At 44.3% G+C, this 25,711-nt stretch overlaps 3 protein-coding genes, 2 long non-coding RNA genes and 2 other non-coding genes across 37 annotated transcripts in view; 5 read left to right on the top strand and 2 right to left on the bottom strand.

Annotated features, from left to right (window-relative positions):
- Positions 1 to 608: 608 nt before the first annotated feature.
- On the top strand, positions 609 to 7,289 carry LOC107382750 (uncharacterized). Of its 2 annotated transcripts, none has more exons than XR_011521136.1 (3): positions 609 to 748; positions 841 to 923; positions 7,184 to 7,289. It is a non-coding gene; the product is annotated as an uncharacterized lncRNA (long non-coding RNA). The 2 variants fall into 2 exon arrangements; XR_008565975.2 differs by lacking the exon at positions 7,184 to 7,289 and adding an exon at positions 6,160 to 6,293.
- LOC107382749 (high affinity cGMP-specific 3',5'-cyclic phosphodiesterase 9A) lies at positions 5,364 to 10,473 on the bottom strand. Its single transcript, XM_015955032.3, has 14 exons — positions 10,191 to 10,473; positions 8,792 to 8,953; positions 8,656 to 8,707; positions 8,420 to 8,522; positions 8,167 to 8,309; positions 8,037 to 8,096; positions 7,451 to 7,628; positions 7,199 to 7,321; positions 6,935 to 7,027; positions 6,783 to 6,850; positions 6,601 to 6,703; positions 6,194 to 6,298; positions 5,756 to 5,902; positions 5,364 to 5,683 (listed from the first exon to the last, which is right to left on the bottom strand). The coding sequence occupies exons 1-14, from the start codon at positions 10,276 to 10,278 to the stop codon at positions 5,537 to 5,539; spliced, it is 1,572 nt and encodes a 523-aa protein (XP_015810518.3). The 5' UTR covers positions 10,279 to 10,473; the 3' UTR covers positions 5,364 to 5,536.
- Positions 10,474 to 14,748: 4,275 nt separating this feature from the next.
- nifk (nucleolar protein interacting with the FHA domain of MKI67) lies at positions 14,749 to 20,016 on the top strand. The gene is made up of 6 exons (XM_015955031.3): positions 14,749 to 15,038; positions 16,763 to 16,891; positions 17,736 to 17,844; positions 17,995 to 18,206; positions 18,600 to 18,662; positions 19,582 to 20,016. The coding sequence occupies exons 1-6, from the start codon at positions 14,916 to 14,918 to the stop codon at positions 19,756 to 19,758; spliced, it is 813 nt and encodes a 270-aa protein (XP_015810517.1). The 5' UTR covers positions 14,749 to 14,915; the 3' UTR covers positions 19,759 to 20,016.
- Positions 16,989 to 17,119, top strand: LOC129167264 (small nucleolar RNA ACA64). Its single transcript, XR_008566087.1, has one exon. It is a non-coding gene; the product is annotated as a small nucleolar RNA ACA64 (small nucleolar RNA).
- LOC129167265 (small nucleolar RNA ACA64) lies at positions 19,036 to 19,163 on the top strand. The gene has a single exon (XR_008566088.2). It is a non-coding gene; the product is annotated as a small nucleolar RNA ACA64 (small nucleolar RNA).
- Positions 20,017 to 22,138: 2,122 nt separating the features above from the next.
- On the bottom strand, positions 22,139 to 23,908 carry LOC139070509 (uncharacterized). Its single transcript, XR_011521006.1, has 3 exons — positions 23,762 to 23,908; positions 23,205 to 23,273; positions 22,139 to 22,537 (listed from the first exon to the last, which is right to left on the bottom strand). It is a non-coding gene; the product is annotated as an uncharacterized lncRNA (long non-coding RNA).
- A 1,623-nt stretch (positions 23,909 to 25,531) lies between these two features.
- The window catches only part of clasp1a (cytoplasmic linker associated protein 1a), a 56,727-nt gene continuing 56,547 nt past the window's right edge, over positions 25,532 to 25,711 (top strand). For all 30 annotated transcript variants that reach the window (XM_070552949.1, XM_070552974.1, XM_070552958.1 and 27 more), the window contains exon 1: positions 25,532 to 25,687. The gene's annotated coding sequence lies outside the window, so the exon portion shown is untranslated. The remainder of the gene's footprint in view (positions 25,688 to 25,711) is intronic.

The following is a 25,711-nucleotide window of genomic DNA, read 5'->3' as shown; positions in this document are numbered from 1 at the left end:
TCAGAAATGAGCACTGTGAAGACGCCCCTCCCCCGCCTGCAGCTTGACCTTAGGTGACCTGGTCATGATTAAAAACTACAAATCTGATCAGAAACGAACAAAAGTTTTAAATCACGTTAAACTTTAATGTTTGTTTTATTTAAGGATCTGAATCTTAATCCTAATTCAATCCACTTTGTTTAATCCAAGATGTGTTTCCTTTACAGAGTTACATTTTATTTTTAAATATGTCAAAAACAAAAAGTGTTTCAGGGATTTTAATAAAATCTTTTCAGACTTACTTTGAACATTTTGTTTTTGTTTTCTTTTATTTTAAAAACATAATTTATTCAGTTCGTTTAGTCAGACGTTCTAAAATAATTCATCTTTAAACTGCTGCCCCAGTAAAACAAGGCTTTCTCTACGGGTTGGTGGTCAGATGTTCCTGGATTCGGTTCTGATGTCGTCACTGAACCAGCTGCTTCAGTGAGGTCACAGAGGTCACACTCCTCCTCTCCTCTCAGCCAGAAGGCCTTTCCTCTGATGAAGCCAAACCAGGAATAGAGCTTCAGCTCTGAGCTGCAGAGGAACGGGTCAGGTGTCCTTCACCGTCATTCTTTGTCTGATTTTAAACATCAGAGTTCTCCAGCTGCTGAAGGTTCTCTCCTGAACTTCATGTTTCTGTTCCCATCAAAATCGGAGAAACATTCATGTTTCCGGAGCAGACACGGGACAATATCAGCTGTTTCTACTCTCGTGATGACACCAGGTGAACGTTTACCTTCTCTCTTGGTTTTGAACATCAGACGCATTTTATATTTTAAGCTTCATTTATTTTCTCTTGTTGTTTTATGTCTACAGCAGTAATCTGGGTGTTCTGTCTGAACTGGTAGATGAGCAGCTGTTTTCTCAGAATTTACTCTAATCTGACCCCTGCTGTCCAGGTGTGCACTCTACACCCACACATCTTTCTGCATCCTTTGTTCATTAGCCCTAAAGCTCAGACGTTCATCGTGGACTTCAGCCTGCCTCAGTCTAATCTCTGCATCCTGATTGGTTCTTCGTTCTTCTACTCTGAGGGCTATTCCAGCCCTGTTGTCAAATTCTCCAGAGTTTGACAAGTAGGGAAAGCATTTTTAAGTAGTCCACTCATACTCCTAATCCTGCAGAATTTCTTTTGCTTTAGTTTAGCATAAATTATGTGAACCTGTTAAGACGGTCTTCAACTCCCACCTCCAGCAGAGCTTTGACCGCGTCCCGAGAGCAGTGGAGGACATTGACTCCGAGTGGGCCTTGTTCCACTCTGCGATTGTTGAGGCGGCTGTTGCTAGCTGTGGTCGCAAGGTGGCCGGTGCCAGTCGTGGTGGCAACCCCCGTACCCGCTGGTGGACACCAGAGGTCCGGGGAGCCGTCAGGCTGAAGAAGGAGGCCTACAGGGCGTGGTTGGTCTGTGGGTCTCCAGAGGCAGCAGACAGTACCGGATAGCCAAGTGGGGTGCAGCAGTGGCAGTTGCCGAGGCAAAATCTCGGGCGTGGGAGGAGTTTGGTGAGGCCATGGAGAAAGACTATCGATCGGCTCCAAAGAAGTTCTGGCAAACTGTCCGGCGCCTCAGGAGAGGAAGGCAGTAACTCGCTCACACTGTTTACAGTGGGGATGGGGAGCTGCTGACGTCAAATGGGGTTATAGTCGGACGGTGGAAGGAATACTTTGAGGAGCTCCTCAATCCCACCTACATGCATTCTGAGGAGGAACCAGAGCCAGGAGACCTGGGGGTGGACTGTCCAATCTAGGGGGCAGAAGTTGCTGATGTAGTCAAACAACTACACAGCGGTGGAGCCCCGGGGGCGGATGAGGTTCGTCCTGGGTATCTCAAGGCTATGGATGTTGTAGGGCTGTTGTGGTTGGCACATCTCTGCAACATTGCATGGTCACCGGGGGCAGTTCCTGTGGAGTGGCAGACCGGGGTGGTGGTCCCCATATTTAAGAAGGGTGACCTGAGGGTGTGTTCCAACTATAGGGGGATCACACTCCTCAGCCTCCCTGGAAAGGTCTACTCCATGTTACTGGAGAGGAGGGTCCGATCGATAGTTGAATCTCAGATTGAGGAGGAGCAATGTGGTTTTCGTCCTGGCCGTGGAACTGTGGACCAGCTCTATACCCTTGCAAGGGTGATGGAGGAGTTTGCCCAACCAATCCACGTGTTTTGTGGATTTGGAGAAGGCTTATGACCGTGTCCCCATGGGGCATCCAGTCCCTTTACCAGAGGAGCGTGAGTTTGGTCCGCATAGCCTGTTCCCGGTGAGGGTTGGACTCTTCCAGGGCTGCCCTTCGTCACCGGTTCTGTTTATTACCTTTATGGACAGAATTTCTAGGCACAGCCGTGGTGTGGAGTGTGTCGAGTTTGGTGGCAGGAGAATCTCGTCTCTGCTTTGCGGATGATGTGGTCCTCCTAGCTTCATCCAGCTCTGACCTTCAGCTCTTGCTGGGTAGGTTCGCGGCCGAGTGTGAAGCGGCTGGGATGAGGATCAGCACCTCCAAATCTGAGACCATGGTTCTTGACCGGAAAATGGTAGCTTGCCAACTCCGGGTCGGGGGAGAGGTCCTACCTCAAGTGGAGGAGTTTAAGTATCTCGGGGTCTTGTTCACGAGTGAGGGTAGGAGGGATCGGGAGATCGACAGGCAGATTGGTTCGGCGTCTGCAGTGATGCAGAGGCTGGGCCCATCTGTCGTGGTGAAGATAGAGCTGAGCCAGAAAGCCAGGCTCTCGATTTACCGGTCGATTCCACGTCCCAATCCTCACCTATGGTCATGAGCGTTGGGTAATGACCGAAAGAACAAGATCACAGACACAAGCGGCCGAAATGAGTTTCCTCCGTAGGGTCAGCCTTAGAGATACAGTGGGGCAAAAAAGTATTTAGTCAGCCACCGATTGTGCAAGTTCTCCCACTTAAAATGATGACAGAGGTCATTAATTTACATCATAGGTACGCTTCAACTGTGAGAGACAGAATGTGAAAAAAAATATCCATGAATTCACATGGCAGGATTTTTAATGAATTTATTTGTAAATCAGGGTGGAAAATAAGTATTTGGTCACTTCAAACAAGGAAAATCTCTGGCTCTCACAGACCTGTAACGTCTTCTTTACGAAGCTTTTCTGTCCTCCACTCGTTACCTGTATTAATGGCACCTGTTTGAACTCATTATCTGTATAAAAGACACCTGTCCACAGCCTCAAACAGTCAGACTCCAAACTCCACTATGGCCAAGACCAAAGAGCTTTCGAAGGACACCAGGAAAAGAATTGTAGACCTGCACCAGACTGGGAAGAGTGAATCTACAATAGGCAAGCAGCTTGGTGTGAAAAAATCAACTGTGGAGCAATTATCAGAAAATGGAAGACATACAAGACCACTGATAATCTCCCTCGATCTGGGGCTCCACGCAAGATCTCATCCCGTGGGGTCAAAATGATCATGAGAACGGTGAGCAAGAATCCCAGAACCACACGGGGGGACCTGGTGAATGACCTGCAGAGAGCTGGGACCACAGTAACAAAGGTCACCATCAGTGACACACTACAACGGCAGGGAATCAAATCCTGCAGTGGCAGACGTGTTCCGCTGCTGAAGCCAGTGCATGTCCAGGCCCGTCTGAAGTTTGCCAGAGAGCACATGGATGATACAGCAGAGGATTGGGAGAATGTCATGTGGTCAGATGAAACCAAAGTAGAACTTTTTGGTATAAACTCAACTCGTCGTGTTTGGAGGAAGAAGAATACTGAGTTGCATACCAAGAACACCTTACCTACTGTAAAGCATGGGGGTGGGAACATCATGCTTTGGGGCTGTTTTTCTGCTAAGGGGCAGAAAGACTGATCCGTGATAAGGACAGAATGAATGGGGCCATGTATCGTGAGATTCTGAGCCAAAACCTCCTTCCATCAGTGAGAGCTTTGAAGATGAAACGTGGCTGGGTCTTACAACACGACAATGATCCCTAACACACCGCCCGGGCAACAAAGGAGTGGCTCCGTAAGAAGCATTTGAAAGTCCTGGAGTGGCCTAGCCAGCCTCCAGACCTCAACCCCATAGAAAATCTGTGGAGGGAGTTGAAAGTCCGTGTTGCTCGGCGACAGCCCCAAAACATCACTGCTCTCGAGAAGATCTGCATGGAGGAATGGGCCAAAATACCAGCTACTGTGTGTGCAAACCTGGTAAAGACCTATAGTAATTGTTTGACCTCTGTTATTGCCAACAAAGGTTATGTTACAAAGTATTGAGTTGAATTTTTGTTATTGACCAAATACTTACTTTCCACCCTGATTTACAAATAAATTCTTTAAAAATCCTGCCATGTGAATTCATGGATTTTTTTTTCACATTCTGTCTTTCACAGTTGAAGTGTACCTATGATGTAAATTACTGACCTCTGTCATCATTTTAAGTGGGAGAACTTGCACAATCAGTGGCTGACTAAATACTTTTTTGCCTCACTGTAGGGTGAGGAGCTCAGACTTTCGGGAGGGACTCGGAGTAGAACCGCCGCTCCTCCGGATCGAAAGGAGCCAGTTGAGGTGGTTTGGGCATCTGGTCAGGATGCCTCCTGGACGCCTCCCTGGGGAGGTGTTTCAGGCATATCCTGCTGGCAGGAGGCCCCCGGGTCGACCCAGGACACGTTGGAGAGGTTACATCTCCAATCTGGTCCGGGAACGCCTTGGGGTCCTGCCGGAGGAGCTGTTGGAGGTGGCCGGGGAGAGGACAGTCTGGAGCTCCCTAGTTGGGATGCTGCCCCCGCGACCCGGACCCAGATAAGCGGAGGAAGACGACAACGACAATAAATGATGTGAGTGAATGGTAACAGCACTTACAGGAAAAGGTCAAACATTTATTCAGTATGGATCCTAATGTCATGAAAACAACGTAACACAAACAAAGAATGGAGTCGTTTTGGACTTGGCACGATTATGACAAAGCACCGCTGTAAACCGCAGCTGCGAGGTGCATCTGTAGCGGCCCCATAACTCGCCGTTCACTGTTAGGAGGAAACATTTTGAACCTGGAAGTGGCTAACTATCCAGGGAATATGACATCAGACTGAGCTGAGGGGTGGATTATCCCCTTAAACCAGTTACCCTAAACAAACGGAGCCAGAAACCTTCAATTTAATGTCCAATAAAACCAAAAATAGATGTAATCAACAGATCGTCCAGAATCTGAAGTTATTCACTTTATCTGTATTTTGGAGCCATTCTCTGTTAAATAATTACGAGGAAAATGCTTCCGAGCTAAAACAAAAAGAATCGACACAAGAAATAAATATTCTTTCAAAAGCAGCACATTTCCTCTTTAGCAGGTATGTTTCCAGGTGTTCCAGATGTTGGGAGGACCACAGGGGCTATCTCCAGCTCTACCTCTAGATGGCAGTGGCAGCTTGACCCTGAGCCTTTAAACCTGCAGAAATTCTGACTAATGATTCGATAAATGATGATAAAATACATAAAAAGTTATAAAGTCAGTGTGAGAGCGTGGTGCTGGGATGGTGCCGTTTTCTGGGATCAGTGGGATTCTGGTTTAGAGAACTCCGCTGCGGGATCGGGTCGGACTTCCTTGTTCTGAGTCCGGTTCTGCTTCCCTTTCTCCAGAGCTTTCTCCATCTCTGTGTAGTAATCCAAGGCTTTTCGGACCGGGTCGATTATGTGTTGCTGAAGAAGGAATTAAAGATAATTATCGCTCCAGCCGTTGTCTCTGGGTTACTGGTTCTTTCAGGTTCTTACCTCCAGGCAGGGGAAGAGGTTGGCCAGTTCGATGAAGAGCGGCAGAAGAACAAACCTGATGAAGCCAATCTGAGATGAAGGTTTTGTCACTTTGTCTCTGTCCATGAACGGGGAGATGGGGAGGCCTTCCAGTTTCTCCACATCACTCTGAGAACAGCATTACAATCAAGCAGAAACGTTTCTGAAGAAACGGAGCTTTTACCCAAACGTCAGCATCAACTTTGTTGTAATCTAAGTTCAGATAAAACCAGTCTGATGAGCTGCTGCTGGTGGCTCATCAGGGTCACCGTGGTAACCCATTTTTCTGCTTCGGGGCCTAAGTACACCTGACTTCATAGATGTCTCGCTGATGTGGTTCATAGTTTAAAACGGGTTCTTGATACGTTTTCTTTTGTGTCCTGCAGTTAGGAGGCTTTCTGAAGGTTCTGGGTTTGGTACCTGATTGAAGAATTCCTGTAAGAGGCAGTCCAGCCAGGGTTCTGCCACCTCCATGGGCCGAGCTTCATTAGAAATATCGCTGACTTTGATCAGGACCATCATGAGCTGCACAAACAACAACACTTCCTGTTAGCCTGAGGGATTAGTTGGAGATCTCTGATGGTTCCAGCTGCTCTGGACTAGAACGAGTCTCTCTAACGAAGCACCATCATCCTCCTCCTCACATCATCATCATCCCAGGTTTCTGCCTCCAGCTTTCAGCATCAGGACCAGAGGGTCTGCTGGTTGTTAATAAATGTAACCAGAAGATCTCCTGACTGATTTTCTGCCTTCAGTTTTAAACTCTTCATCTTTGGACCCACAACGTTAAAGGTCATGTGCAGAAACAGACCACCCTGATGTTTTACCAGATCTTTGTGTTCTCTGCTGCTGAAGTCAAAAACTGGCACGATGGACTTGAACTTGTTGAGAACCTCATTGTGTCTCGTCATGTCGGTGGCCAGAATGCACCTGTAATCACATGACAGCTTGACACACACCACCCAATCAGAGTGTTACTCTAACGAGCTCGTTAGGAAGATGACATCACGTTATTATCCCCTCCCTGATCCGTTTGTACTGGTCCGTAGACAGATTCCTGAAGATGTTGCTGTCTCTCTATGGGAAAAAACCGTTGATTGAGTCACCTATCTGACTGACACACCTGTTTTAGAACAACTCAGGTAAATGTTCAGCTCTCACCCTCTCTAGTATCTCAAAGGCCACTGCACAGTGATGGTTTTCCAAAGGAGAGATGTCGTTATATCGAAGCGCCAGTTCAGTTCGAGCGTTTATCTTAAAAAGGAGCCAAAAAAATACATCGTTTACATTTTTAAAGCAGAAAACTCTGAGAGATTCGTACATTTTTACTTGAAATCTGTCAGTTTTAATCACAGAAACTTGCTATTTATTTATTTGTTTGTTTGTTTTTTTGTTTGTTTGTGTCTCCAGCTCTGGGGGTTGGACCTGGTACGCGTTGTTGTATCCTGTGTGGTCAAGGTCATGACAGACTGCAGAGCTCAGCATGATCAGCAGATCCATGGAGTCCATTTTGCTCCTCAGGTCAGTCAGCCAGATCAACCCATACATCTGTTTAGAGAAAAGGTCAACCAGAACCAGAACCAGAACCAACTGCAGCTGGTATTTTAGAGAAGCTTTGTTATTTCATGGTTTCATGTTTAGCTGCAGCTTTATTGAACTCTAGCTGCTAGATCTCACCATCTGGGTAACACAGAAGCAGTGTTTGAAGTTGTGGAATGGGATGTTGTTGTATCTTCTGTAGACCTCGAAAAGGAACCGCTGCAGAACTTCAGGCTCAATGTTGAAGGTCACAGTCAGATCTAAGTCCGTGTACATGACCTGCAGGAGAACCATGATCTCTGCATCCTCCCACTGCCTGTACACACACACACACACACACACACACACACACACACACACACACACACACACACACACACACACACACACACAGTGTGTAATCCTGTGAGGTCTTGTGTCATATCACAGAAAGGTAAAGGTGGTTTGGGGCAATCTTGTAATTCTTCTGTCTGGGTTTGATTATTTGGTCTGAATGTAAATCCTGACATCATTCAGCCTCAGTGGGTTTGCTTCCTTGCTTTAAAGACTGTCGGCTGCACTTCACATCAAACGCAGAGCCCTGATCTTATGAAAGACCGTTCAGACCCATTCATATTCAGATGAAGGCGTTGGTCAGAAGAAAGGCTCGGGAACAGACAAAGCCCATCATGAGCAGCTGCTCTGAGCTGTTGATTCTGCATCTGATTCCTGTTGTTCAACTTACCAGTTATCAAAGGTTGGGGTCTTCAGATACTGCCTGACTTCTTCTGAGACCTCCAGAGAGCTGCAAACACGAGGAATGAGAGCTTGTGTGAACCAAATCTGCTTCCTGTCATGATTACCTGTGGACTCACCTCATTTGCATGAACTTCTCCCGCACATGTTCACACTCCTCCTTGGTTTTGTGCAGCGTTCTCTTGTGGTAGAAGGGCGACGGTTTGTGAGTTCCCTCTGAAAGATCTTTGTAGAACCCCAGCCAGCTGAGATGCTCGACACTCTGAAGGTGGGTAGGATTCAAACAAAAACACAATCAGAGCGAGACACAGGACTCCACGGGGGGGTCAGAGAAGAAAGCTGGAGCTTCTTCATCCAGATGGGTGGCTCTACCTCCAGCTTCTCCCGGAACAAGTCCACCTGTTTCTTCATCTCGTAGACCACAGCAGGTGTCTCGCCAGCATCCACCAGGATTTTCTTCTCCAGGCTCTGAAGTCTGGAATTACACATCTGATTTATGTGGTTCTGGCTAAACCTGTGGTCTGTTTCCAGCTACGGTCACAGATATCAGACGATAAAAAGAGTTTTGCTTCTAAAAAACTTCCCACTCACTTCCATCTTATTTTTACCTTTTTTCCATGGATGAGAGGTCGAATCCAAGTGAACCAGCAAGCTCTGCACCTTGGAGTGAGACGGAAACAGGAATGTAAGGAGATCTTACCAGGCTGGGTCAGAGGGAGCCCCGTGGTGCTGAATCAGTGGTACCTAACAGCTCGCTGTTGCAGTCGGCAGCCACCACCTCCAGTTTGTAGCGGGAAGCGGGAGCGTTGGGCTCCAAGCTGGGTGAGATGTTGATGATGTTTCCTTTGGGGTTGTACAGTTTCAGGATGTCATGGGGTCCGGCCTCGGCTGCAGACCTGAACAGATCTAGGAGGAAGGTTTTACTTTGTTCACTGATCGGTGATCGAGTGGATCAACAGAACAGAGCATCTGTGTTCCTGGAGCTGGATCTGCAGGCTTTATTCTCATTTAAAGATTTCATATTGAGTTGTGGGTCTTCTGCTAAGGAGCAGCTGCTTTATCCTGAGCTCCTAATCTCCAGGGCTGATCAGGCCTGAACCTCCAGAGGAAGGTCAGTTTCACGCTGAGATCCAGGAACTCCCTCTTCTGGTTCTGATCCAGATCTTCAGAGCACAGATGAGGATTTAGATTATGCAACAAATCCAGAACCTCATGTTTCAGCTCAACTGCTTCTTCACCAGGTTAAGTCCTCAGTTACTGAAGAAGAAGCTCTGATCTGACCGTCCATCTATCCTCCATCTTACCATCATGCTCAGTAAGACTCTAGACCTCCTCCACTCCCAACAAAGAGAAGACACTCCATCATTTTCCAGAAGAGAACCAGGACCTCAGACTCTCATCTCAGCCGAACTGGTCTGAAGATCCCAACAGAACCACATCTTCTGCAGCTGAGATGACATCCTGCAGTTCCCTTACTGGACCCTCTCTCCAATACTACACCCAGAGATCGGGTCCATGAAGACCAACATCAGGGTCAGGTAGGTCCCACCTGCTCTGGAGCTGAGCTCAACGACCGAATAAACCATGACTACACACACACACACGGTCCAAATTCTCCAGCTCCACACATGATCCATTTATGATGTTTAACATGAAATCAGAGAAGAAGAATCTGCAGAAACGTGAGATTAAGGCAGAAAACTGCTGGACTAACACACAGCAGCGACTACGTCAGTCAATCAATCAAAGATACTTTATTAATCCCAGAGGGAAATTAGAGTTTCAGTACACACAATTCAAAGAATTGGTGACTGTGGTCATTCGCAACCCCCGAGCCGCGCTCTCTGTGGAGATCCATCCAGACAAAACAAATCGAACATGAAACAAATCTGCCTGCTGTCAGATTGTCTGGGTTAGAACCAGAACCTCAGACTTCTTTCATGTTAAACTTGATCAGACGCTCAGAGAATCAGACAGCGGCCCCAACAGTTTAGTCAGAAATCATCATTTATTCATTGCATTAAAAACATTTAATAAATGTTTATTTATTAAAATTACCAGACAAACTGCTCTTTTATACAGCAAATCTAAATGATGAAGACCAGATCATTTATCTATTATCATCCCAACACGACACTCTTACCTTTGACATCCTGAGCAGGACAGTCGGCGGGGAACTCGGCCTGCTCCGGTATCCCGTTCACAGTGAAGTAAATCCTTTTTGTTTCCATGAGTTCAGCTGCTGATGTCGCCGTGTGAGCTGCAGACTGCCGCCTCTCCTCCTCTGATCAACACTCCTGCTCCTCCCCTCCTGCTCTTTTACTCCTCCTTCATGTCACTCGACACATTTAGACTCGTGTTTGCAAAAGGTTTCATTTCATTTGTTTGTTTTTGAGTACTCTAACGTTTTGATTGTCCTCAGATATTTGTAGCTATATTAAGGAAACATGACTAAAGACAAAAAATAAATAAGTGATGTAAAATCTATAAATTATTGAAGAACTTTGACAAAATCCAATATCAACACAATAATCTAACATTTCTTTCTAAATCCAGACCTCCTTCAAGATTCCACATTAAAACCTTATGCTGGCAGACATATTAACAATGATATATGAAAGAGAATAAAACATACAAACATGGAACAACTGAGAGAAAAATTAAATAAAGGTTAAGTTGTCCTATTGACGTGTAGAACTAGTTGTAATGGTAAAGTAATCCAGTCATTTAAAACATGTTTGTTACAAGGAGAGTAAGAGCAAGTCATGAGAGGTCAGACTTGGCATTTCTATTTTCATTTATATTATATCTTGTATAAATAATTCTGTCCTTTTTTAGGATTACACCAAGTTGAATTTTGAGGGGACCAGATCTAAAGTTACAAAAACGAATAATTCACAGAGAGATTTCCATAGCTGTTAGACTTTTGTAGAACAGGTGCTTTGTGGTCTCCAGGTTTGTTTCATTGTAGTGATTTTCAAATTGAGTTTTCTTTTAATGAATTTGTCAGGAATCATAGTTTTAAGATGACCTTCCTTACATTTTCTGATATTTCAGATTTATGACCAATCAGATCCAACCGAGATTCCCAGAACCTACAGAACCTGGCTTTGGTCATACACCTTCTCCTCTCTTCGGAGCTCTGAACAGGAACAACGAGCGGAGTTACCAGCAGGGGGCGCTGAGCAACTGCTCCATTTCCCGCTGAATTGGCTGAATTCATGTTTGGCTGTAATCTGCCGCTCTCTTAGATTTCCCTCACCATTCTGAAAAATGTTGGAGCCAGAATGATCCAAAATTCTTTGTAGAACTCTGCTGGAAACCCGACTGGACCTGGAGCTTTCCTATGAGTCATGGATTTAAGGGCCTCCTGGAGCTCCGCTGATGTTAGTGGCGAGTCCAGGACTGTAACTTGGCTGTCTGATAATTTAGGAAGTGTTATCCTGTCAAGGAACTCATCGATCTCGTTATCTGATGGGTTTATCTGTGGTGAGTACAAAGTTCTGTTTTTGTCTCATGTGATGAGAAAGAGATTATTTTACCTCTCATCACTGCCTATCCTGCCTCCCAGAAAATAGATGCTGATGTTCCAGGCAGGTCATGTTCTAAATATAAAGCCCACTCCTTTTTTTAAAAATCAGTAAAACCTTTGTCTTTAAGCAGTGATGTATTAAACCTCCAGTTTCTGCTTGGTGGGATTGTCTTCTTGTTTACCAGAGTTAAAGAAACCAGAGCATGGTCGCTGATAACTATGGGGTGTATCTCGGTGTCTGAAATGTCAGCCAACAATGAACTGCTGACAAGAAAATAATCCAAACGTGAATGAGAGTGATGGACGTGTGAGAAAAAGATATACTCTCCACGGTTAGGATGAAGAGATTGCCATGCATCACAAAGCCCATAATCACTCATGTACTGTTTAACTATATTAGTGGATTGCTAATTGCGCTGAGTCCCAGCTGTACTGAGCCTGTCTGTTAAGGAATTCATCCAAAAATTAAAATCACCTCCAAGTATAAGTGGACAGTCCAAGTGTTCGAAGAGTACAGAGAAAAAAATTACGAAAGAATGGAGGGTCATCAATATTTGGACAGTATATGCTGACGATACATAAGCTTTGGTTTTGTATAGATATTTTCAACATTATAAATCTACCCTCTGGATCTGAAATTGTGTCCAATACTGTGAAATTGATGTTTTTGTGTATTAAAATAGCTTCACCCCTTTGCCTAGAGTTATACAGTGGGGCAACAAAGTATTTAGTCAGCCACTGATTGTGCAAGTTCGCCCACATAAAATGATGACAGAGGGCAGTAATTTACATCATAGGTACACTTCAACTGTGAGAGACAGAATGTGAAAAAGAATCCATGAATTCACATGGCAGGATTTTTAAAGAATTTATTTGTAAATTAGGGTGGAAAATAAGTATTTGGTCAATAACAAAAATTCAACTCAATACTTTGTAACATAACCTTTGTTGGCAATAACAGAGGTCAAACGATTACTATAGGTCTTTACCAGGTTTGCACACACAGTAGCTGGTATTTTGGCCCATTCCTCCATACAGATCTTCTCGAGAGCAGTGATGTTTTGGGGCTGTCGCCGAGCAACACGGACTTTCAACTCCCTCCACAGATTTTCTATGGGGTTGAGGTCTGGAGGCTGGCTAGGCCACTCCAGGACTTTCAAATGCTTCTTACGGAGCCACTCCTTTGTTGCCCGGGCGGTGTGTTTGGGATCATTGTCGTGTTGGAAGACCCAGCCACGTTTCATCTTCAAAGCTCTCACTGATGGAAGGAGGTTTTGGCTCAGAATCTCACGATACATGTCCCCATTCATTCTGTCCTTAACACGGATCAGTCGTCCTGTCCCCTTAGCAGAAAAACAGCCCCAAAGCATGATGTTCCCACCCCCATGCTTCACAGTAGTTATGGTGTTCTTGGGATGCAACTCAGTATTCTTCTTCCTCCAAACACGACGAGTTGAGTTAATACCAAAAAAGTTCTACTTTGGTTTCATCTGACCACATGACATTCTCCCAATCCTCTGCTGTATCATCCATGTGCTCTCTGGCAAACTTCAGATGGGCCTGGACATGCACTGGCTTCAGCAGCGGAACACGTCTGCCACTGCAGGATTTGATTCCCTGCCGTTGTAGTGTGTCACTGATGGTGACCTTTGTTACTGTGGTCCCAGCTCTCTGCAGGTCATTCACCAGGTCCCCCCGTGTGGTTCTGGGATTCTTGCTCACCGTTCTCATGTATCATTTTGACCCCACGGGATGAGATCCTGCGTGGAGCCCCAGATCGAGGGAGATTATCAGTGGTCTTGTATGTCTTCCATTTTCTGATAATTGCTCCACAGTTGATTTTTTCACACCAAGCTGCTTGCCTATTGTAGATTCACTCTTCCCAGTCTGGTGCAGGTCTACAATTCTTTTCCTGGTGTCCTTCGAAAGCTCTTTGGTCTTGGCCATAGTGGAGTTTGGAGTCTGACTGTTTGAGGCTGTGGACAGGTGTCTTTTATACAGATAATGAGTTCAAACAGGTGCCATTAATACAGGTAACGAGTGGAGGACAGAAAAGCTTCTTAAAGACGTTACAGGTCTGTGAGAGCCAGAGATTTTCCTTGTTTGAAGTGACTAAATACTCATTTTCCACCCCGATTTACAAATAAATTCTTTAAAAATCCTGCCATGTGAATTTATGGATTTTTTTTTCACATTCTGTCTCTCACAGTTGAAGTGTACCTATGATGTAAATTACTGACCCTGCCGAGACACCTGCCGGCCGCGACATTTGGAATTCTAGGATGTCCAAGGAAGATCCCGCCTTTCTCGTCTCTGATTGGCTAGAAAGGCTCTACCACGATTGGCTATTTCATTTAACAGCAAACTGGCTGTCCTGCTAAGGGCTGACAACAGTCCTTCTGCCACCAGCAGAAAGCTGTTTTGGGGAGTTTAGTAAAGAAAATGTGAACTTAGCGCTATAATAAACATTTTGTCCTGGTTTGCGAAATATTTTGTTTAATAAAAAACTGAAAAACATAAAATGTGAATTTTAAATCTTGCTGCATTTATCAAACTGTTGGACTTACTTTATTTCTCTTGGCTCTTAAGCATTAGAGTATAAACATGCCTTACCTGGGTATGACATTTAATAAAACTGCCCTGAGCTGCCGGTCTGTTTCTTCTCTAGAATAATGAATACTGGTGAAAAATAGGTCTAAATCATAATCAGCTTTAACTTAATTTTTGATTACATGATATACATTTAATCTGATGATGAGAGATGTGCTCTAACTTGTAAACAGCCTTAACCTATTAAAGCAGGATAGCCTAATAATGAAGTAATAAGATAACCTCAATAGAGCCAGCAGATACAAAGTCAGTCTACAGTGTGATAAAATGCCACACGATTTATTACAAGTTCACATTTGATGTTTTTCAGGTTCTTTTATGAAAGAAACTGGACCTGATTTGTTGCTAAACAGAAAATTATGTTTATTATAGCGATGAGTTCACATTTTCTTCAAAAAAACTCCTCAAGATCTGGCTATAAACATAAAAACCTGCAGCGAGGGAAAACGGTTTCCTCTTACACGAAATAGCCAATCGCAGTAGAGCCCTTCCAAACAATCAGAGGCGAGAAAGGGAGTAAGACGAGACCTTCCTTGGAAATCCTAGAATTCCAAATGACGCCTCCCGGCCTGCAGGGGGAGCGCTGTGACACCAGCACGACGCCACGACCAGCGCTTCCGTTCCGTCTTCGACTACCCACATGTCGGAGCTCCAACGTGTTGTAAGGCGACATTGATCCTCAAAGCTCTTTAAACGTCTCCGTTTGGGTCATAAAAAACGAGCGAAATGACGGAAGGTAAAGCAGAATCCACCTCAGCGCGAGCAAAAGAGCTACTGGCTCTGAATCCGGCCCAAGAGTCCGAGTTTAAGAAGAAAGTCCAGGAGGCGAAGCAGAAGAAGTCCGGGAAGGTGGGTTCCGATGGAAGTGTGGCTCTGATGGAGATAAATCTGATCATTTAGTTACTGGATTACACTAGGATTTAACTACCCGGTTCTCTTTAGGGGTTTTGAACGCATTTGATTTTGTTCTTTAATAACTATTTTTAAGGCCACCTTGTTTAGCTAGTGCACACGTTAGCTTAAACTAACAGCTACAGCACTCTCCTCCCAGTCCCACCCTGCTAAAGAAGGCCTGGAAAAGTTCCCCCACACATCAAAGTGATTTTTCATTTATGAGCTTTTATAACCTTGTTAATCAGGATAGTTGATTTGCTGCTGCACATAAACCGTCAGTCAGAAGCTCTGCTAGCCGGTTAGCTTAAGAGGAGCTAGTTCAGTTTGTTAGCTTGTTATCAGAATCATAGTTGCAGTTTCATCATCTGAGCTGCTTTTTAAGATCTAGGTAAACTTGTTCAATTTGGGGTTAAAAACTAACGTTTTCACATATTTTCCATGTAGTTTTTTGCCAGTTCCTCTTGTGAAAGGTAGACAATTGTTTTTCTCTTTCCCTCAGAAAATCTTAATATTCTCCCAGTTTGGCCCAGCACAGTTCACTTCCCAATAGCAGCAACAGCCTTATATCATAACCACATAAGTGGAGAAAATGCTCAGTAGCAATGAGAGAATTTGCTGTTGCATTTAATGATGTTAACTATTATTTAACATTTTTCAGATATTTTTATTTATTCTAAAACCCTGGTAAGGGATGTTTTTCTGTATTTGGAGCATCAGAAAAAGTTTTATGGTGGAGGTGATGTTTTAAAGTCACTGAGAAACTGCATGCATGCAGTTTATTGTTTTGCTGCTAATACAGTAGCAGGTGCAGCTGCTAATACAGTAGCAGGTGCAGCTGCTAATACAGTAGCAGGTGCAGCTGCATATTTTTGCAATAAAAATGTTATGTTGTAATGGAATTCATGCATTAGTTTTTGTTTGCTCTGAACCCAGAGCAGACTTCACACGCCAAACGACATCAACACTGCATACTTTAGTATTTTTTCATTTATCGTGAGTAATATCGACATTGCAATATTAAGCACTGTTATCTAATATCGCAGGTTTTCCTAATATTGTGCAGCCCTATTTTATACCATACTAGACTAGTTTTATAAAACATTTAACTAGTTTTATACCATACTAGACTTGTTTTATGCCATATTAGACTAGTTTTATACAACATTTAATTACTTTTAAACCATATTAACTAGTTTCTTACCATATTAGACTAGTTTTATGTAGGGCTGAGTACTCGATTACAAAAATATTCAATAGCTGCAGCCCTAGTTTTATACCATACTAGATTTATAAAATATCAGACTAGTTTTATAAAACATTTAACTAGTTTCATACCATATAAGACTAGTTTTTAAACCATATTTAACTGTAGTTTTACATGATGCACCATCAATCATAGAGCACAGGACTATATTAAAACTTTAATTAGGAGGCTAACAATAACTTAGACTAGTGGTAATAAACGTTACTAGTGATTAATATAAACATGTGGTAATAGAAGGTAATTAAAGACCTAAATGATAAAAAAAAGTGAAGCAACATTATAATAACTTTAATAAACACAATCTAGAAAGTTATTAATCTGTTGTTCTTCCAGCCAGTCTGTAGTCTTATATCATGTAACTGGATGAGTGTTTCTCTAGACTTCTTAAAGAATTGAACGTTTTCTGTCTTTTCAGGGTGGACGTCTGACTCCAGGTGTTGTTTACGTCGGTCACCTGCCTTTGGGACTATTTGAGCCGCAGCTTAAATCGTACTTTGAACAGTTTGGGAGGGTCCTGCGTCTTCGTTTGTCCAGAAGCAAGAAGGTGATGTTGAACGGTGCCATGTTTAGTGAAGACTAATAGCTTTATTTACATCATCAGAGCAGCAATGGCCCTGCAGCTCTGCTCCAACACATGTGGCTCAGGCTGAAAATGGTCTCGGGTGTAAATGTGGTCTGAGGTCAGATAACTGAGCCTAAAGTATTCTGGTGCATTAAGCTTATTGCCTGCTGGACCTGATAGCAGAGCGATAAAACCCATGTCCCAACATTCACTAAAGGTTGGTTTATGCTTGACGTGTCCGCGAGGTCCGCGCGGCAAAATTGCGTCATTTTAACAACCACGCGCCTCCGCACGGCCCAAACTTTCCGCACCGCACACCTAGGAAATTTTCTAACCACGCGGACGGTCGGACGCGGTAAAACATGGCGGACTGGCAAGGACTAGTATGGCAGAGGTTCGTAAATACAGACATTTGTATGATTCGGCTCTCAGAGATCACAGTGATCAACATGTTGTTAATAATTCTTGGAGAGAAATAGCTCGCACTGTCGGAAAAGACGAGAACGCTGTTAAAAATGCTGGAATGCCATGTTGTAAACAACAGTAATGTTTACTTCTACTATGGTGTAGTGTTGGATGCATGCCATAGAGCTCCATGCTGCCCCCTACAGTTTGGGAGAATATTGGCTCACCGCAGAGACGAGCCGCACGAACCATAAACGCTGCGAGTTGTGAAGCGCGGTCCATCCGCGAGCCGCATCACTGCGCGGAAAGTGAATGTGTCAAGCATAAACCAAGCTTACTCCAGATGTGACCAGCCTGGGATGGAGACGTTTCCCCTCCTGAAAGCGGGGCTGGGTACTGATCCATGTGTGCTTTGTTACAGACTGGTGGAAGTAAAGGCTACGCGTTTTTGGAGTTTGAATGTGATGAAGTAGCAAAGATTGTTGTGGAGACCATGAACAATTACCTGATGGGGGAGAAACTCATCAAATGTGAGTTTTTTCCTGTGTTTGTCTGAGAGTTACGGGAGTGTTGTGCCTCAATAGGATTGCTACCTAAGAAGGATTTACAGTACTTGCTCAGACGCCGTTTGGAATCCATCCATATTCCCGACTTTCACTGTAGCATCTTTGCATTTGCAGGTCATCTGATTCCTCCCGAGAAGGTACATGAGAAGCTGTTTGTTGGCTCCCAAAAGACTTTTAAAAAACCTTCAAATCCCGCTGTAAAGCGGTACAACAGGAAGCGTTCAGCAGAGCAGGTGGCCAAAATGACGGAGCGGCTTCTACGCAAAGAGTCCAAGCTCCGCAAGAAGTTGGAAGCACAGGGAATCGACTATGACTTCCCTGGATTTGTAAGTGTCCCAGTTTAAAAATCACTACTGTAACTTTAGTCTGTAGTTGTTTGGCAAGGTCTTGGTGGTAGCTGTCAGGACTTACTGGAGATGTGCTTTGGATTTTAGCTGGTTTCAGAGGATCTGAAAATGTACAGCAGGTCAAAAACAGTCAAAGTCAAACTAAAAACTCCAGAAGTCCTTCAGAAGGTCAACAAAAACGGGAAGGAAGTCCCTTCTGGACAGGGCTCTGAACCAGGGTTAAGGTGTAGGACCCAGGACCACTCCAGGAAACACACCTGAAGCTCTGGCTTCTGTGGACCTGCTGACCCGGATGAGATTTGTCTCCTGATGTTTTTGTTCAGGAGGTTGTAGTTACCTCTGAGTCCTGCTAACGTCCCTGTTGTTCCTCAGGCTGCTCAGGTGTCTCAGAAGAAGAAGTCATCAGCTGCCATGGACACGTCTTCGTGTAGTGACGTAAGGACATCGTGCACCTTCATTAGAGCAAATGTGTGGAAGAAAACAATTATTTGAAATCACAATTATTTCACACGAGACCTCCAGTCACAAAACACACTTTTTATTAAAGCTGAGATGGAATCAGATCTGTCGCTGAGTGAGAAGATGATGCTGAAGTTTCTGCTGCGAACAACAACCTGAAGTTTTATCACATTGTTAAACTGGTGCAGCGGCAGTCCTCGCTCTGTCTTCTGTACTTGTGCTGGCGTTTAAAAACACAACGAGTACAGCCTTCCGGGGGGGGCGGGGGGGGGGGGGGCAGAATGAGAGCATCCGTGCATAGTTGCAGTTGTAATACAGTTGTCTGTAAAGTGGACCTGAGTGATTTGGCCCAGTCTGAAAGTGACCCGAGGCGTTTGGTGGTCTGGGGTTAGATAACTGGGCCTACAGTAACGTGGTGCATAAAGCTCATCACCTGTCTGACTGTGGCGGTGTGATGAAACCCATGCTTCAACATGTGCTGTCACGCATTCGGTTATGCAGCATGCTCTTATTTTGACATCTTGGTGACCCCCCCCCCCCCCTGTGTGATGTGATGGAGTGGTTGCTGCAGGATCCGTCGGCTCCACGTTTAACACAGCATCACATTCAAACGGTGCAGTGTAGTCTCATCTAAAACACTTATTTCTTTACTCTGGATTGGCGTTGATTAATAACTAAAATAATTTAGATTTAATGAACTGAAACGCTTTTTAGAATTTTGTTAAAATTATTCTAATTGTTAATTTTTCCACTGAGAATTTAAAAATTAGCTAAATGTGTTCCCAACTGGATGGGTGATGTTCAGATACCCTGATCGACCTGAGTAGCTGGGGTTTATTTTCTGTAGTCGAGCAGCCATGAAACGTTTAAGAACTCCTGTTGTGTTCCACACCAGGACACCACCCCCGCCTGCACGCCGTCCTTCCTGGAGAGGAGGAAGTCCATGGTTGTAGACGACGATGACGACCGTGAGATTGTCGTTAAGATGCCGGCTGTAGATTGCGATGAAGATGACAGTGAGGATGATGAGGAAATCGTCTCCCAGAGCTCAGAAGAGGACACGGAGACATAGTGGATGTGGACGGGGGACTTTTAGGAGCTGGATATAAATACGGACTTCAGTTTGCCTCCAAACAAACTCGAGGCTTTGAACTGTGTTCTTAAGGTGAACAGTTGTAATAATGAAAGCAGCAACAGTCTAGAGGCACCCCACCAGGTGTTTTAGGGTTTCTGACCAACCTTAAGGTGAGTTTGATGAACCTGCAGCCGTCCCGGATCTGCTGCTGTTGTCAGGAAATACTTTAATAAAATAAATAATAACCTTCCTGAACCTGTATTGTTACTTTGCTCACCAACGAAGAATCCACTCCAGCAGTATAAACGGATTTATGTTTAGGTTGTGAGTTTACGAGCTGAGGAGGAGGGTGGGAAACGAGCGAGCTTCATCTCTAACAGAAATGCCTACAAACATGTTTTTGTGATTGAAGACATGAAAGAAGCTGAAAGGATTGAACTAAACAGCTTGAAGGAAGTTGAATCGCTTTATGTCCAGGAAGTGAAAGCTTGTGTTTAACGTGAAGTGTTTAAAAAAAAAACTTTTCACAATAAAAGCATTTTGTGGCCCATGAGGACTTAGTTGTAGATCTATATGAAGAGTTCAGTTGAACCTCTTGAAAGTACACCAAAGTTTTTATTCCAACCAGATTAGGACACACAGTTTACCTTAAAGCTGCAGAAGTACATGTTTACAAGTCTTATGGCTCTGCAGCTCAAAGGAAATGGCTTGCTCAGATAGTTATCTTTTTTTATCTAACAACAACTTTCATTGTGTTGTAACTCAGTCCGTCCATTATCCTCCACTTCTCCGGGGGCAGTAGTCCAGACTTCCCTCTCCCCAGCCACTTGGCCCAGCTCCCCCGGGGAATCCTAAGACGTTCCCTGGCCAGCTGACAAGCATGGTCCCTGCAGCGTGTCCTGGGTCTCCCAGTTGGACGTGCACAAAAAACTTCACCAGGGAGGCATCCTAAGCCACCTCAACTGGTTTCTCTTGATGTGGAGGAGCAGCAGATCTACTCCGAGCCCCTCCCGCATGACCGAGCTTCTCACCCTATCTCTAAGGGATAGCCCAGCCACCCTGCGGAGAAAACTCATTTCAGCCGCTTGCATCTGTGTTCTCATCTGTGGAGGTGGCTCGATTGTTAAGTGCTCGCCCTGTAATTGGAAGTTTGCAGGTTCAAGCCCGCTCAGTCTGTTGCTGTTGTGTCCACGGGCAAGACACTAACCCCCTCACCTGGTGATGGTGGGAGGGACTGGTGGCGCCTATCTACAGCAGCCTCGCCTCTGTCGGTACACCCCAGGGCAGCTGTGGCTACATCGTAGCTCATCACCACCAGGGTGTGAATGACTGTTGTAAAGCGCCTTGGGGGGTTCCTGGGGCCTCATGTATCAGCCGTACTCACGCACAGATCTGTGCGTATATCGTGAGTAGGAACTCTATTACCCATTGATTTTGTATTTGTGCTGGAAATGTTCCTAAACATCAGAAACCTTCAGACCGTGCTTAGGAACAGCATCTAGTGGTAGAACAGGGGATCTGCACCATCGAAGGTCTCAGTCATCCGCACACATTCCTCATCCATAAATTATTTTACTCTGTAAATAATTTTTTTTTCTGTGGAAAAACTGCTGAGTCACATAATTGATGCTACAGCACCCAACGGGAATCTGACTTTGTAGCATGGGTGTCGAGCTTTTTCTCTTCCCATGAAATGCTCAACCATTTTTAATATTAAAGTTAATTATCTTATACTTATGTCCTTGTGAAACGCCTCGTGGATTTGCTTTAGATGCGTTAGATAACAGATTGTTTCTATGCTATTATTAAGGATCTATCAGAGCTCCTCTGCACTGACAGCAGATCCGTCTGGAGCTGTTGGGATCTGGGATCCTTTGTGGAGCTACAGACAAACTTGCAACATCCGATTCCAGTTCATTTTCTATTTTACAACTACGAGAACACCCAGAACCTCCTCTGCTCCCCATCACACACGTGTTGTCATGGTAACCAGACAGAATGACAGCTCAGAAGAGGCTGCACTCTCAGACAACTTTTCCAAATTAAACTAACTCCAACCAGAAGACTCCTTAAATGTAAATGACAACCTGTATTTTATCACATTAAAGTTTTTATTTATTTCTGACAGGAACCTCTCCTCTGCCCTCTGCAACTTGTTTGATTCGTTTGCACCTCAGCAGCCAGTGTTTCAACCTCGCAAGTTTTCTTTTTTCCGGGTAGAACGCAGGAATCCTCTCACGAGCTGAGGACATAGCGTGACCAAACCGGCTCTGGGTAATTTGGTGCCCAGGGCGAGAGTGCCCATTTGCCCCCCCCCCCCCCCCCCCCCCCCCCCCCCCCCGCCTCTCACCCAAACCCAAGTCCACACATTGGAAAAAGCAACTCCACCGTTATTCCTTAGTTACTAATTTTTTATTTTAAATATTCACACAGCAACTCTTTAAAGTCAACAGCCTGAAGAATAAATGTAAGCTTGAAAGATAAGTAACCTGGGAATATTACTATAGCCAACAACTCAAAATGTTGTGCAAATGTCATTGGGGGGATGCAAAATCAAAAGCAACATTAAACTGTGCAATCAAAAGCAAAACTCAAATATCAAAGTGTCATCATAAAGAAAGTTCTACTTTCCATTTTGTTCAACTGCTGTGGCCAGTCAGCAGGATCCATGGGGCCAGCAGCTCGTACATGTTCACAGACATCTGTTGAAGCTGATGATGGTGTCTCTTCAGGCTGTTGGATTGAGCACTGAGTCTGCTGGTGTTGTGTTCTTCTTCTGTGAGAAAATAAACACACACACAAAGCAACTTAACCCTCTGATGCATGAATTAAGAACAGCGCCACTTTCACATTCAATATTCCTCGGTCATGTGCAGTGATGCTTTTCACTATTTTTAATATTACTGGACTTTTTATTTTATTGATCTTTTTTAATCTGTTCTATGAAAACATGAATAAAATTATCAAAAACAGGTGGAAGTGGGGAATATTTGAAAAAACTTATGTCTCACTCTCAGGTGCTCTTCAGCATCAAATAAATTGTAGAATATGAGGAAGAAGAACCGGTGATCTGAGGCACTCTGAGGTTTTCATTTATTAAACAAGGAAACACCGACGCGTTTCGTAACGACCTTCTTCAGGGCATAAACCTTTATACCTTGAAGATGATTCACTATGTCACAAAAACTAACGTCCATCCTTTTTTACAAATTTACAGCCTAATTGACAATAACATCTTAAGGAGACAATTTCAGATGTGTATGTTCAGATTATTTAATATTCTCAATGCTAAATCAATGCTGCACTGATCGTGCCAAAAACAAGTGTCTGATGTGGATTTAAATAAATTAATTTTGCATATCGATATATGTGATAAGCCGTTTAATTTGAAAAAGTCCGTTTCTACTGCTGATTACAAATAGCCTAACAAGTAACTTACTCACCTGGTTCTAGATGCTGAGACTGTAGCTCAGTAAATGTGCTGCTGCTGCGTGATGCCTGGATAGAAGACGCTGCAGCGTAAACAAGAAAGAGACGGCATAAGATGTCATGCTGGGTTTAGGCAGTTCTCACTCCCCGCCGGGCCCGGCGGCAGCGGGGGAGTCCCCGCCACGGCCGCGGCAGTGACGCCCGCCCGATGTGTCGGACAAAGTTGAAAATTTGCCACACCCACACCTAACGTTCTTCTGATATACAAATATTAAATTCATATTGTATGCGTACTTAAAACTTGAAACAACGTTCATAAAAGGCTGCAAGCATACTCCAAAAACCAGTAAAAAATCTAATTCTTCATCATCACAGTGAGACTCAACATTGTCTCACTGCATCTGGACACGACGATTCAAAAGTAAAATGAATGGGTTAAAGTTACAGATACTGTATTGTGTGTGTAAACAGCTAGCGAGGGTCCGTCCGTGGACCGTGCGTGGCAGGAGAGGCAGTTAGCTACAATAATAACGCAAAAAGTTCCTTTGCAAAACTTATAAAGTCTGCATACCTCTGCTTTGTGCCCGTTTATATTCTTCTTCCTTCCTTCGCTTTCGGAATGCTGATCCCGATGGCTTAGGCGTTCTTTTCCTCGTAAAATATCAAACGTTTAAACGCGACGACAACAGGATGTCCTTCCACAGTGCCACCCACACACGTAACTTTGGCAACCTTAACGGTCAAATGCATCAGAGCGGTGGCTCAAGCGGGAGCTCGAAATGCAGCCAGATCATTAGAATTTAAATATTGATGTTTCAATTTCATGTCATTTCAAATGGGGAATTTTTTGAGTATGCAGCGAGTGCATTTCATATTACAAACATGAATTTAATAAACTTTTTTTTTTGAAAATTTGCGCCCTTGGGTTTGCACAGGTGGGATTTATCAGCATATGAGTGGAGGAATAGCGTACAAGACGCCACCGCATGTTTCATAAACCAGGGTTTTGACCGTTCGTACAAACATTCTACATTTCCTTCATGGGAAGGAATTTAGGAATTTTTCTATGAACGTTTAGGCCCCAGGACTCTAGAAGGCGCTATATCAAATACAGGGCATTTACTGTATTAGGTCACTACCCAAAGCTCGTGACCATAGGTGAGGGTAGGAATGTAGATCGACAGGTAAATCAAGAGCTTTGCCTTCCAGCTCACTCTTCACCTGTCTGACTGACTAAGACTGTCAGACAGGCATACTGTGATTGGTTCAACGAACACCCATGCACCCTCCAGGACTCCCCTAAGGGTGTAGAGCTGGTCCAGTGTTCCACGGCCAGGACGAAACCCACACTGCTCTTCCTGAATCTGAAGTTCAACTATCCGACAGACCCTCCTCTCCAGAACCCATGAATAGACCTTACAGGAAGGCTCAGGAGTGTGATCCCCTGTAGCTGGAACACACTCTGCAGTCCCCCTTTATAAATGGGGTACCACCACCCCGGTCTTCCAATCCAGTGGAACTGCACCTGATGTCCACGCAATACTGCAGAGCCATGTCAGCCAACTCAGCCCTTGGACATCCGGAGCCTTAGGGAACTCTGGGCTGGTCTCATCCACCCCTTGCCATTGGGTCTTGCCACCGAGGAGCTTTTTGACCACCTAAGTGACCTTGGGGCCTCAGAGATATGAGAGCCCGAGTCAAAGTCCCCAGACTCTGCTTCCTCACTGCGTGCCGGTGGCATTGAGGAGGTCTTCGATGCACGTTCCAACAGCACACCATCCCCACTGTAAACAATGTGTTATAACTGTGTTTGTTCCATCTGTTTAGTTAATGCAATACTTTTATTTTAGTTTTGTTTGAGTTGATAGCTGATGTACTGATGGAATGAAAGAACTGGAAATTCCTTATTGTTCCTTGGTGGGAAAATGTTTTGACAGGAGAAAACTATGAGAGTAAAAAATAAGGTGGAATAAAAAAATTACAGAGTAAAAATACAAGAAGACACAATATAACAATAAAATATTAAAATGCTAAAATATTTAGAACTCTAAATGCTGAATACATACACATTAGAAATATAATAAAATATAAATATAAGATACTAGAAATACTTATGGAATGAAAAATACGGTGATAACGGGCCTGTGTTAGGTTTAAACGTTGACCTTTTCCCTGATAAACATGTTTTATTTGTTCAATAAAACAAAAACAAACTTGTTTATCTGGTTTGATGCTTATTTGCACCTGCCACCTTTGACCAGCAGGTGTCGCCACATTTCCCCCATTTCCCTTTTTTCCATGCGACAGCCTTCCAAGTGCCAACATCATCTCTGACCCAAGTGCGCCTGCGCGCGACGATCCCCATTCTTGTCCTTCAGGCTGCATTCCGGGTGGAGAGAGAGGGAGTGATAGAAGGACCGATAGGAGCGGCTCGAGGCCATAAACGGGATATATACGCAAATAAAAGCGGAGCTACATGCCCCAGTAGCGGGAAATGGTGAGTGGAAACATGGAGGATGTA

This window comes from Nothobranchius furzeri, chromosome 7 (assembly GCF_043380555.1).
Source record: "Nothobranchius furzeri strain GRZ-AD chromosome 7, NfurGRZ-RIMD1, whole genome shotgun sequence".
Classification (NCBI taxonomy): domain Eukaryota; kingdom Metazoa; phylum Chordata; class Actinopteri; order Cyprinodontiformes; family Nothobranchiidae; genus Nothobranchius; species Nothobranchius furzeri.
This window is presented reverse-complemented; position numbering and strand designations above follow the sequence as displayed.